Source organism: Stegostoma tigrinum, chromosome 35 (genome assembly GCF_030684315.1).
Source record: "Stegostoma tigrinum isolate sSteTig4 chromosome 35, sSteTig4.hap1, whole genome shotgun sequence".
NCBI lineage: Eukaryota > Metazoa > Chordata > Chondrichthyes > Orectolobiformes > Stegostomatidae > Stegostoma > Stegostoma tigrinum.
This window is the reverse complement of record NC_081388.1, coordinates 1,252,595-1,266,729: the sequence shown is the minus strand read 5'-3', so window position 1 is coordinate 1,266,729 and position 14,135 is coordinate 1,252,595. Positions and strand designations below refer to the sequence as shown.

At 41.0% G+C, this 14,135-nt stretch overlaps 1 protein-coding gene across 2 annotated transcripts in view; it reads left to right on the top strand.

Moving 5' to 3' along the window:
- map2k7 (mitogen-activated protein kinase kinase 7) overlaps positions 1-14,135 on the top strand; it is a 110,506-nt gene that overhangs the window by 67,488 nt on the left and 28,883 nt on the right. For both annotated transcript variants that reach the window (XM_048522050.2, XM_048522049.2), the window contains 2 exons: positions 6,931-7,038; positions 13,047-13,226. In XM_048522050.2, the coding sequence (XP_048378007.1) occupies positions 6,931-7,038; positions 13,047-13,226 (288 nt within the window). The remainder of the gene's footprint in view (positions 1-6,930; positions 7,039-13,046; positions 13,227-14,135) is intronic.

The window sequence follows — 14,135 nt, the reverse complement described above, 5'->3', positions numbered from 1 at the left end:
GAGCTTTTGTGCTCCCGAGATGCTGCTTGGCCTGCTGTGTTCATCCAGCTTCACACTTTGTTATCTTAAAATTGTACTTTCTTTACCTGCTCCTCCTGGCATGCGCAAGTAAACCTTGCCGTCGCAAGTAAATGGTTTAAGAAGATCTGGTACCTTACTTCCAACCAACCCCTGACCAGATTGTACATTCTGGTGCAGCTTTTTAACTTCTGCTTTGCTTTCCTCTAACGCTTTAGTAAAACTCACTGGCTTATCCTGTTTTTCACATCCATCTTCCCAGTGCTTTTTCTAAACCAACAACACTGCAACTTCATGTGGCCTACTTTATTGCAGTGAAAACACCTGAGCTTTTTAACTTCTCTTTCCCCTTCATGGGTTTTTTTTACCGTATCGTAAACTATCTTTATTATCTTCAATGAGAGTTCATTTTCCCTTACCACCTGAGGTTTTCTCTTTTGCCCCAATCCGTCACAGATTGAAATGTTGGAAGCCAAACTTTGATTTATGAACCAACTCATAATCATCAGCCATTTCAGCTGCTAATCCTGTTGTTTTAACTCCCTGCTGTTCCATGTGAGTTCTCATTACTTCAGGAAGTGAATTTTTGAGCTCCTCCAAAATAAGCGTTTCTCTAAGAATGCCATATGTTTGATCTATTTTCAATGCCCTTATCCACCTTTCAAAATTACCTTGTTTGATCCTTTCAAACTAAATGTACGTTTGACCAGCATCTCTCCTTAGATTCCTGAAATGCTCATATAGGCTTCTGGCACTAGACATTTAAGATGGCTTTCTTCACCATTTCATGCTCCCCAGATGCCTTCTCTGATAGTGATGCAAGTATTTTACTAGCTCTACCTATCAACTTTGTTCAGATTAACAAAACCTACATGGCCACCAGCCACTTCATTTGTTTAGTCACATTCTCAAATGAAATGAAAAAGACTTCTATATCCTTCTCATCAAATTTAGGTAATGATTGGACTTAGTTAAACAGATCCCCTTCGAGCCTTTGGCTATGATGGGTTTGCTCGTCATCATTATCCTCCTCACTGAGTTTACCTTTTACTTTCATCTCCACCCTTTTAAGTCAACTTTCCTCTCTAATTGCCAACTTCTGAAATTTAAACACTCTCTCTTTCCATTTTGTCTTCCCTCTCTTTCTCTTCTGTTAGGGCCTTCCTTTCCTTTTTCTTTTTCCTCTGCTTTTAACTGTAATTCAAACTATTTCATTTCCTTTCCCATTCAAGGTGCTTCATCTGCAATTGAACTTTAGCCATTTCCAAAGATTCCAAAGGCATTTCCAGTATTTTTAAATGTTGAGTTATTGCTCCAATACCTCCCTTTTTCTCACACACAAAGGCAAGCCCCACTTCCAGGTTGTCTGCCAATCCCAGCAGCTTTGCCTTGTACACTTTTTTAAAACTCCTGAAGTCACTTCTTGCACCCCCACTCTTACTGACCGAAAGACCCATTGCTGCACAAGGCCAAGGCACTCCCTGTTTCAACCAACTGATGAGTCCAATAATCCTAAATCCAACTAAAACAGAAGCTGCTGGAAGTGCTCAGCAGGTCTGGCAACACCTGTGAAGAAAAATATCAGAGTTAACATTTTGGGTCTGATGACCCTTCCTCAGAACACTTTCTGAGGAAGGGTCACCAGACCCAAGACATTAACTCTGTATTTTTCTTCACAGATGCTGCCAGATCTAATGACCTTTTCCAATATCTTCTGCTTTTGTTCCTGATTTACAGCATCCACAGTTCTTTCAGTTAATCCTAAATCCAACTTGGAAGAATAAATTTCGATCCTGTTACGGACCGGACCAGACCAGAACTCCTCAAAATATTTTGAAAATGTAGCCTAGACCCTAACTTTTTCTTGTTTTAAAGATAGATGTGAAGTGCTTTTCCGGATGTGATGCAACTGGTCAAACTACTCCATACTAAGCAAAACACAATTTATTTAAACACTATACTTAAAATACTAACAAATGAAAGAGGAATTTAGTATAATTTAACTATTGGAAAACTTAACTGAATAATAGATACGTACCTATTACCAATTAACTGTTCCAATATCATAACATCCCATAAACACACGCTTGGCAAAAAGGTAAATTCAGACGCAGATTCTTAAATATAGTTCTTCAATCCAGGAGAAGACGACATTCGGAGAGATTTCATAGAAAGTAGCAGTGAGGAATCATTCACTGAATCTTCCAACTTTTCTGGGACTCCCAAACAGCTTCTGTTTGCTAAAACCTAAAAGAATAGAAAACCTGATCTGAGAACTAGCCACTCCCATTCACGCTTTCCCATCCTACTTTCTAAAAAAAACTAAGTCAATGTTGTTTACTTGGGCTGTTTCCAATAGCCAGTTCATAACCCCTGCATTTACAACCTCTCTTCGGAAAAACCCAGGACAAAATAAACTTTAAAAAGTGACAGCATCATTGCAAATGTTTTAAAAATCAATATTTGTTTGCTGTCTTGTCCTTCTTGGTGAGGGTAGGAAGTTGCTGGTTTATTAGACATTTTTAATCAGTAAGAGAAACAAGGGCTGTGTGGAAAAGGAAAGAAAGTGGAGTTGAGGATGGTCAGATGATCAACCGTCTCATTAAATGGCAAGCCAGACTGATGGGATGAATCGGCTACCGCTGTGACTTATCCTTCTTTTCTTCAGGTGGCTGATCAGGAATATCTCCTCTTGATGTGGCTCATCCAGGTCAACACGCAACCTGCTAGATGTAAATTTTTGTAAAGCAGCTCAGCAATCATGACCATGCAGTTGAACACTGGTTGTCATAAAATATTCTTCAGACGAATGAATCTGCCATCCTTACCCCATAGTCATTGGAATTACTGATCTCCTTCTCTCTGTGTACTCTGTTGATTCCACTGGGGATAGATGGTTCCTGGGTTGAAGGGAGTTTATGTTATCAGGAGAGGTTGAGCCATTTGAGCTTGTGCTCATTGTGGTTTAGAAGAATGCGAGATGATCTTATGGAAGTGCACCAGATCTTGAGGTGGAGGGAGGTAGCTCAACAGAGTTGATGCTGAGAGAACCCCTCCCCCTCATGAGAGTATCCAGATCTGGGGGTCAGTGTGGAACAGTTTAGAAAATGAGGGGCCTCCAACTGAAGATTGAGAGAGATGAAGAGAAAGCCTTACCTCAGAGGGTGGCATGTCCATGGAATTCCACTCATCAGAGAGCAGTGGGTGTTGAGGGACCTGTCTCACTGAGTATATTCATGGCCAAGTTAGAGAGATTTTTGATCAGCAAGGGAGTTGAGGATGTTTTGGGGAGATGGGATCAGAGGTGGGCAGATTAGCAGGAAAGTGTCGAGACTGGGAGGAATTCAGCCAACTAATGAGTCAAATGACCGCTTCCTGCTTCCATTTCTTCTGATTTGATGTTCTTGGTTCTCAATGGAACCAAGATTCTCACCCTGCAAATCTGCCCTAAATCTTCCTTCTAGGCACAAGGCTTAACTGCAACCATACAAACACATGAACATGGAACAAGAGTAGGTCACCTGACCCCTTGAAGCTGTTCTGACATTCAATAGGACAATGGCTCATCTGATCTTAACCTAAACTCCACATCCTTGCGTATCCCCAGTAATCTTTCATCCTCTTGGTACTCAAGAATTGCCTGGACCTAGATTCTGTATCCATTGCTGTTTGAGGTAGGAACTTCCGAAGACACTCAACCCTATTAACATGTTTCTTAGACGCAGTCTAAGTAATATTGTAATTGTACACTGCTGCCACTCTGCCAGTAATAGAGATAGTGAACTTTTAGGTGATGCTGATTTGAGGTAGCTATTTTGTCTTCTGGCTGATGAGCTTAAATGTTATTGAAGCTGCATTCTAAACAACTGAAGAATATTCCTGACATATGCCACATGGAAGGGTGGACAAGCTTTGTAGAGTGAGAAAGTCACCACAGAATTCTTAATTTCTGACCTACTTTTGTAGTGACAGTACTTACATGGCTGATCCAGTTCAGTTATCTTTCTGGTGACCTTGCTATGTTGAAAATGAGAGATTCAGTGATGGTAAAACCACTGAATGTGAATGGGAGGTGGCTGTCTTGTTCGGGTTGATCATTGCTTGGCACTTGTGTGGTATAGCTGTTTCTTGCCACGTAATGCCAAACTTGTATGTTGTCCAAGTTTTGCAGCATGTGGTACGGATTGCTTTGGTGTCTGACAAGTTGCAAACTTTAAAAAAAAAATTCCTTCTAGAATCTGGAGGTCACTGGCAGGGTCAGCATTTATTGCTGTCCCTAGTTGCACCTGAGAAGGTGGCGATGAACTGTTTTCATCAACATTGCAGTCCCTGTGCCATAGGCAGACCCACAATGTTGTTAGAGAAGGACTTCCAGGATTTTGACCAAACAACAGCAGTTTATTTCTCAGTCAGGATGGCAAGTGACTTGGAGGGGAACTTCCAGGCGATGGTGTTAGCATGTATCTTCTGCCTTTGTCCTTTTTGGTGGAAGTGGTCATGGGTTTGGAAAGTACTATTGAAGAATCTTTGGTGAACTTATGCAGTGCGTCTTGTAGATAGTACACACTGTTACTACCGTACGTTGGCGGAGAAAGGAATGGATGCTTATGGATGGGGTGCCAATCTAATGGGCTGCTTTGTCCTGGATGGTGTGACGCTTCTTGAGTGATTTTGTAGCTGCATTCATTCTGACACATATTCTATCACATTCCTAACTTGTTCCTTGTAGACGGTGGACAAGGTTTGGGGACTCAGAGGTGAGTTACTTGCTGTATTATTCCTAGCTTCTAGTCTGCTCTTGCAGCCTCTGTATTTGCATTACTAGTCCAGTTCAGTTTCTGGTCAATGGTAACCCCCAGGATGTTGATAATCAGAGATTCAATGATGGTAATGTCATTAAATGTCAAGGGGATGATTAGTATGTCCATTATTAGACTTTGAATGATACTGAACATTGCAATTGTCAACGAATGTCCCCATTTCTACCCTATTAATGAGTGGGATTTTTATTGTTGAAGCTGGTTGGGCCTGGAACACTATTTTGAGGAGCTCCTGGACTGATTTCCTGCAACTTGTGATTTACCTCAAACAACCAGAATCAATTTCCTTTATTGCTAGGTGTGACTCTAACCGCAGGATCATTCCTCCAATTCCCATTGACTTCAAACTTTCTTGAGTTCTCTATTGGCACATTTGGGTACAAGCTGCCTAAGGGCACTCTCAGCCATATCTGAGGAAAGTGTCCACGCCTGTTTAATCTTTCAAGTTCTCTTGGTTCTTGCTTTCTTGCATCCTCACCGGTACATCTGTGTTCCTTGTTATAAGTATTGGGACTGGATCAGTACCCCATATGTGGTCTCGCCAGGCCCCGTACAAGTTTAACATAATTCTGGCACTCTAGAAATAAATCTGTGATTTGTGTGTCGTTACCCTATGATTTGTTTTCTCCTCTATCCCATTTAGACTCTAATTAATCAAGCAGTATATGGTCTCCTACTCTTTCCAATAAATTGTAACATCTCATTATTGTCTCCAGTGAAATTTCTGTACTCTTGTACATTATGACAGCTTTTCTGTATATTAGCTATACCACCAATCTGTGCAAATTTTGAAATTGCGTTTCCACGTCTAAACCAGGGTGAACAGTGAATATAAATGGCCTGGTCATCAGCAAACTATTCCTCACCTTTTGATTGTCTGACTAGCTGCCCTTATCGTTTTCACTGGTTTAGTTTAGTAACCAGTTTGCTATCCATTCTACTGACTGTTCTTTGAATACACCTGCTGTCTACTTCAATCAGGATCCAACACATGCTACATTGTCAAAGACTTGTATAGCCCAAATACAGGTGCATCTACTACATTACTCTCGAGTTGTCTTTCTTTAATTCATCAAAGAATTAATAGGTTTGGTCACAGTGCTTTCTCATTGAAATCTATTGCAATTTTTCTTTATCATATTTTTATTTTGTTTTCACCTTTCAGGAAAGATTTCATTATTTTCCTCCCACCAATATTAACTGTTATGTTCATACCAGTTAACCGTACCACATTAGACCAGAAGTAGGCCATTTGACCTTCAATAAAATCATGTCTGATCTGACTATGACCTCTTCCGTGTCTTCCTTTTGTAACACTTAATTCACTTGTCTTCTGGGGAAGAGAATTCCATACTGTAACAACCTGCTGAGAAAAATCTTTTCCCTAACTTAAAAATAAGACATCTCATTCTTAAACAATGTCCTGTGCCAGCTAATCTTCCCCCAGAAAGTGAACCATCATCTGGGTATTCACCCTGTCAGGTCCCTTCAAGACCTTCTAATCAATAGGAACACCTTCCGTTCTTCTAAAATCCAAAGGATATCAGCCTAACTTGTTCAATCTATCTATATGAAATAAGCGTTTTGACTTAGGAATGAGTTGTGAACTTTGTTTGAACTGTTTTTTTACTGTAATTATATCTTCCTTCAAATAAGAAGACCTTTAAAATAAGGCAATGCAATTTGACCAAGGCCCTGTATAAATGCAGTAAAACTGGACTACTTGTATTATATTGCATTTGCCTAGCGATAAATGACAACTCTAGATTTGATTCTACCTCCTGTGCTAAATAAAGGTGTAACTTCAACTGTCTGCCTTTTCTCTTTGCTGATTATCTTTGTGTCATGATGTTAAAGGAATTTAATTACTTCATAAAAAGTTGAGTTGCAGTTGAGCCCAATGTTGTCATAGCTGAAAATTTTTTAAAATAGTTACATAGTGTCTTGGGAGCATTGTATTTCTCTGTACATCAATAAGATTATCAGCAGACCTCCAGGAATTCAAAAATTGCATTTGATTTAAGATCAAACCAACCTGTGTAAGTGTTGACATACCGTGAAGTGACACAGACTTTTATTATCTGTCATGTAGACTGATGTGTTCATTGCCATGGAACTGATGGGCACTTGTGCTGAGAAGCTGAAGAAACGGATTCAGGGGCCTATTCCGGAAAGGATTCTTGGCAAAATGACAGTCGCAGTGAGTAAAGATTGAGGAGGCAATAATAGTCCATGTTGCCACATGTTAAAGGAATATTCAAGATCAGGAACAGCTGGATAAAGTAGACAGGGAAAAGCTGTTCTCCTCAAAAGAAATAGGAACGAGAGGGCATTGGTTTAAATTGATCTACAAAAGTAGCAAGAATCAAGTCATAGAGTTATACAGCATTGAAACAGGCCCTTTCTTCCACCATGTCTGTGCTAACTAACATACACTTAATTACACTAATTCCACTTACTTGTATACGCGTGCCGTATTTCTGCAGCATCTGGTTGAAAAAATTTTTTTCTCAATTGCTTCTAAACTACTTTTTACCTTAAACGTCTGCCCTCCTATCTTAGACATATTGGCCATCGGGAATAGATTATGATAATCTAGCCAGTCTCAATTTTGTATACCTCAGCCAGATGCTCCCTCAGCTTCCTCTGCTTCAAGGAAAACAAACCCAACCTACTGAGTCTGTCCTCACAACTGAGACATTTCATCCCAGGCAACATCCTGGCGAATTTCACCTCTGCCCTCTTTAGTGCAATCACATCCTTCCTACAGGGTGGTGACCAGAACTGCACACAATATTTCATCTGTGGTTTAACCAGCGTTTTAAATACTTGTAAAAAGACTTCCTGTTCATATATTCTACACACTAGCTAATGTAGGCAAGCATCCTGTATGCTGCCTTCTCCACTCTGTCAACCTGTACTGAGACCCTCAGAGATCTACGGACTTGTATACCAAGGTCTCTTTGTTTCTCAGTGCTTCCTAGGGAAGTATGTATTGTCCATATCCTTTCTTTATTAGACCTCCTAAAATGCATCACCTTGCAGTGATCAAGATTACATTGCATATGCCACTTTACCAGCTGATTATTATCAGATACCTGAGACCATCCTCACTATGAACAACACCACAATTTTCACACCATCTGCAAACTTAGTAATTTTACCTTTCACATTCACATCAAATCATGAATGAACAGAACAAATAACGAGGCCCCCAGCACTGGTTCCTTTGGAATACTACTTTACATAGGCTTCCAATCATGAAAATAATCCTCTGCCATCACCCTTTGCTTCCTATTTGCAAGGTAATTTTGGATACAGTTTGTCAACTTGCCTTACATTCCATGGGCTCTTACCTTTTAGATCAGCCTTCAATATAGCACCTTGTCAAAAGCCTGACTCCAGTCCATGTAAATCCCATGTATTGCACTATCTTCATCAATATATTTGGTCATCTTTTCAAAAAATAACTCAATTAATCAGACAGGATCTCCCGGTAACAAATTAGTGCTGACTATCCCTAATCAATCCCAGCCTTTAATGTGTTGATAATCCTGTCCCTCAGAATTTTTTTCAATAATTTCCCTATCTGTCAAGCTAACTGGTCTGTAATTACCTGTCCTATCCCTGCTACCCTTCCTAAACAAAGGAACCACATTAGCTATCCACCAGTCATCTAGCATGAGTCCTGTGGCCAACAAAATTCTCATGGTCCTCAATCCATTATGCAGTCAAAAACACATAGAATTGGACCCATATACAAACCCATACAGAACAAAACTGGAAATGATACTACTCGTCATAACAGACCAGACAGCGTAAATTCCAATTGGAGTAGAACAACATCACTTCATCGGAGGCCTCACTGATGATGTTACCTAGCATGGTGACAAAACGTGAATGAAAACAAGCCAGCTTGGTGAGCAGGAAAACTACCTCATCGACAAAATATTAAATATCTCTGTCAGAGCTTCAGCAATCTCCTCCCTTGCCTCTCATAGCAACCTTGGATATATCTTATCTGGCCTGGCATTCTGCACGTTTATGCCCACTAAAACATCTAATACCTCCTTATTAATCCTAACATGTTCCAAAGCCTCACCATTCGAACTGAAATTCCTAGCTACAGCGCCTTTCTCTTCTGTGAATACAGCCATCTCTGATCTCAGCCATGTCCTCTGGCTCTGAGATTGCCACTGTAGTCTCTAATAGCCCCCACTCTTTCTCCGGGAATCCCTGTTCTCTTAATATACTTATGAAATCCCTTATGATTTTCCTTAATCTTATCTGCCGAAGATATTTCAAGGTTGTCTTTGCCCTCCAGTTATTTTTTAAACAACTCCCTACATTGTCTATACTTTTGAGAGGCCTCCACTGTTTTTAATGAGCTGTGCATATGCTTTTTCCTTATCTAACTGTTGATATTCCTTGACATCCAGCGTTTCCCGGACTTGGTGCCCTTGCCCTTCATTTTTAAAGGAATATAGCAGCCGTGACGTCTCACTAGACTACTTTTAAAAAAGATTCTAACTTTCCAAATGTAGACTTACCTGCAAGTAGCTGCTCCCAGTTTATGTTTGCCAGATTATGTCTAATAATATTGAAGTTGACTTTCCCCTGCTTTAGACTCTTAACTTCTGCACTATCCTTATCCCTTTCCATGAAGACTTTGAAAATTAAAGTTAAGGTCACTATCCCAAAAATGCTTTCCCTCTGAAAATTCAAGCACTTATAGAGTCATAGTGTCATTCAGCATGGAAATAGACCCTTCAGTCCAACCAATCCACGCCAAACGTAATCCCAAGTTAAACTGGTCCCAACTGCCTGCTCCTGGCTCATATCCCTCGAAACTTGCCCTATTCATGTACTCATCCAAATATTTTTTAAATGTCGTAATTGAACCCATATGCACCACTTCTTCAGGAATTTCCTTCCATTTGTGAACCACCCACTGTGTAAAATATTTGCACCTTATGTCTTTTTTAAATCTCTCTCCGTTCACCTTACAATGTGCCCCCTAGTCTTGAAATCCCCCATCCTAGGGAAAAGAGAAACACCATTAATTCTATCTACACCCCTCATTATTGTATAAACTTCTCTCAGCCCCCTGTGCTCCAATGAAAGACGCCCCAGCTTGTCCAGCGTTTCTTTATAACTCAAACCTTCCATGCCTGGCAACATCCTGGTAGATCTCTTCTAAACCCTCCCCAGCTTAATATTATCCTACTTATAACTAGGTGTCCAGAACTGGACACTTGTTTGGTTTTGTTCTTTGGGATTAGGTCTAACTCTACCCCACCATTTAGGACAGCACAGGGGCTCAGTAGTTAGCACTGCAGCCTCACAGCGCCAGGGATCCAGGTTTGATTCCAGCCTTGGGTAACTGTCTGTGCGGAGTTTGCGCATTCTTCCCGTGACTGCGTGGGTTTCCTCCGGGTGCTCCGGTTTCCTCCCACGGTCCAAAGATGTGCACGCTAGGTGGATTGGCCATGCTAAATTGCCCGCAGTGTTCAGGGGTATGTGGGTTATGGGGATGGGTCTGGGTGGGATGCTCCATGAGGCAGTGTGGACTTGTTGGGCTGACGGGCCTGCTTCCACACTGTAGGAAATCTAATCTAATCAAATCTAATCCCTACATGCATATGGGCACAAAAAAGCACTTCTGAATACAAGTTAAAAATTCCACCCCATCTAATTATTTCTCACTGAAGTGATCCCAGTTATTGTTCGCAAAGTTGAAATCCCCCATAACTATTCACATTATTCCTCTCACCTCTGTTATTTGCCGACATACTTGCTCCTCTATCTCACTGACTGTAGGGAGGCCTGTAGAATAATTCTAGCAAAGTAATAACCCTTTTTTATAAAATTTCTAAACTGTACACAGATGGCCTTGTTTGAAGAGCCTTCTAGGATATCTTTCCTCATTACTGCAGTGATGGTCTCCTTTAATAATAATGCAGTGCCCCCACCCCTCCCCCATCCTGCCTGAAACTCCTTTACCCTGGAATGTTGAGCTGCCAATTTTGTCCTTCCTTTAACCATCTCTCAGTGATTGCAGTAATATCACATTGCCATATGCTGGTCAATACTCTAAGTTCATCCACCTTATGTGTCAGGCTCCTTGCATTTAAATAGATAGATACAATTATCTTTTTGGCCCTCCCATCTGACCTATCATGCCTTTGTCTTCTCTGTCTACTGGACTGACCTAGTATTCCTTCTCTGCCCGACTGAACCTTACTCCTGACTTTAGATCTATTCAGTGCCCCGTTTCACTGCCAAATCAATCTAAAAATCTCCCCAACAGCAAAAGAAAATTTCCCAGCAAGGATACAGGGACCATTCTGGTTCAGGAACAACTTGTCTAGCCCATATGCATCCCACTTACCATTGTCCAGCACAGTACATCGGTTTAAGATGTGGACAGCCTCCTGCACCATCTGCCCACACTTACTAGTCTTCCTGGTCATCATCCCCATCATGCCTGTGTATCCCTTATTTGTGGTGTGACCAGCTTGCTAAACATGCTATACATAGTGCTCTGTAGTGAGTCCATCCACAGCTACACCCACTCCGTGTAATCAATTGGGAGCTACAGCTGAACACACTTCCAGCCTATGTGGTTACCATGGAGACTGGCATGCCCCTTATTTCCCACATATTGCAGGAGAAGCATTCCACAGGGCTGGGTTCCTCTGCCTTTGTGATACTTACAAACTATAAACAATAAACTAGAAACAAATTACTTAACCTTACTACTCATCAAATCCAACTTTTTGCTCACTCTGTCCCTATTCCTAACAAACTACAAACCATAAAAATAAGGACTTTACACTTTGTCTCTTACTGGTTCTACTCACTCAGTCCCTAAAACTGGTTCCTAAGCAACTAATCTTCTTGTCCTGTGTCACTTTCTTGAACCCTGTCATTGCCTCTGGAGCTCTGCCTCTGGATTCAGTGAAGGTTTGCTCTGCTCTTCTCCTGTTGCTGCTCTAACTGAACTGAGAGGAACCGTTTTTTTCACTCGGTGAGTAGTTTAGATTCCCTACAGTGTGGAAACAGGCCCTTCTGCCCAACAAGTCCACACCGCCCCTTGAAGCATCCCACCCAGACCCATTCCCCTATAACCCACACACCCCTGAACACTACAGACAGTTTAGCATGGCCAATCCACCTAGCCTGCACATCTTTGGACTGTGGCAGGAAACCGGAGCAAACACAGGGAGAATGTGCAAACTCCGCACAGACAGTCGCCCGAGGCTGGAATCGAACCTGGGTCCCTGGCATTGTGAGGCTGCAATGCTAACCACTGAGCCACCGTGCATGGAATTTACTGACTGGAAAGGTGGTGAAGACAGATTAAAGTAAAACAACCACGAAGGCCTTGGATGATTATTTGAATAGAATTAACGTATGGGAGAAATACACGAGACTAGCACTGGGTAGATGTTAATTTTTAAAATTGGAACAGCATAATGGGCTGAATGGCCTCCTGCTGTACTATAAGAATTCTGTGTTTCTACTATTTGAAGGCACATCTTTTATGTCAGAAATCGCACATCACTAGGTTATAGTCCAACAGGTTTACTTGACAACACAAGCTTTTCAAGTGTAACCTTCACCTGACAAAGGGGCTACGCTGTGAAAGCTTGTGTTTTCGAATAAATCTGTCGGACTATAACCTGGTGTTGTGTGATTTCTGACCTTGTTCGCCCCAGTCCAACACCAGCACCTCCACTTCACAGCTTTTATGGTGGACTGAAAAGGGTGGTAAATTTGTATATAGCTCGATCCATTCTGTGCAAGTAAACCATGATATTTTTTATCCCTAGGGTTGTGGATTCTTTTTTATTGAGTTCATTTAAGGTTAAGATTGGCAGATTTTTGATCTCTTAGGGAATCAAAGGATATAAAAAATTGTTAATACTGATCAGGCATGATCATATTGAATGGTGGACCAAGCTTGGAGGACTGAAAGCTTTACTTCTGTTTCATATAGTCTTAATGTGATACATTGGACACATATGCAGGCAGAATAGCATCATGATTGGCACAGGCATGGTAGGCCAAAAGACCTGATCATGCGTTGGACTGTTTTACATTCTAAAAGGAATAGTGATCCTAACTGCATTGATGTATCTACTTGGATAACTTGCAAAAGGAGTGCATCGATTCCAAAATATGCCTGTTAATTCATTTGAACAGATTGTCAAAGCTCTCTTCTACCTGAAGGAAAAGCATGGTGTCATTCACAGAGATGTCAAACCCTCAAATATTCTCCTAGATGAGCGGGGTCAAATCAAACTCTGTGACTTTGGGATTAGTGGAAGACTGGTAGACTCCAAAGCGAAGACGAGGAGCGCTGGATGCGCAGCATATATGGCGGTGAGTGTCATGTGTGTCAAATTGATATATCTTGGCCTTCTAAGGTGTAGAGTGGAGATTAACTATCTGTTTCAGTGTGGGTCATAGGATATCTGTAGATACAGCAACACCGAGAGAGGTATCTGTGTAATTCATGGTGCAGAGAAGGAAAATAGCTGTGTGTTTCACTGGTAACTTGCACACCAGCAGGACGAAGACCAAGTGTCCTCACTGTGGAGGGAAGCTTCTAAACTAATTTGACACGGAAAATTCAAATGTAGCATTATAAAGAAGAATTATTGTGCACAAAGGATTGTGTGGGACCAATAGTAGCCGACTAAGAAATAGAAAGGCACTGGCTGTATCTGAGTTGTGTTCTCAGTTTGTATGTCGGAACACAATGTAGGACAATAACAATAAAAATTGCCATTTGTAACTACAGGAAATGTTCACATGTAAGGTCTTTAAAATGACACGTCTGAATGAAAGTGTTCATAAGTAGGATGTTCATAAATTGGCATCTTGTATTAGTTGGGGTTAGAACAAGAGTATAAAAATCAGATCAATTAAATTAGGCTTTACAGTATATGTGCGAAAATACACGAAGCCTGGTAACTAAGGTAATAAAACATTTTTTTTCCTCTAAGGATTGAGTCTTTGGAATTTCTTGATCTGAATGGAGTGGGTGCATCATCTTGAAATATTTTTAAGGCAGGGGTAGATAGATTCTTGATTACCAATAAATTACCATTAAAAGGTTATCCGGGATCTGTCAGAATGTAGAGTTGAGGTGAAAACCAGATCAGCCATGATCGTATTGAATGTCAGAATGTGCTTGAAGGGCTGAAGTGGCCTACACTTGTTCTTTGATCATAAGGTTGGTGAACTGCAGGCACAGGTACCCACATTAGCATGTGATGCTGTTACGAT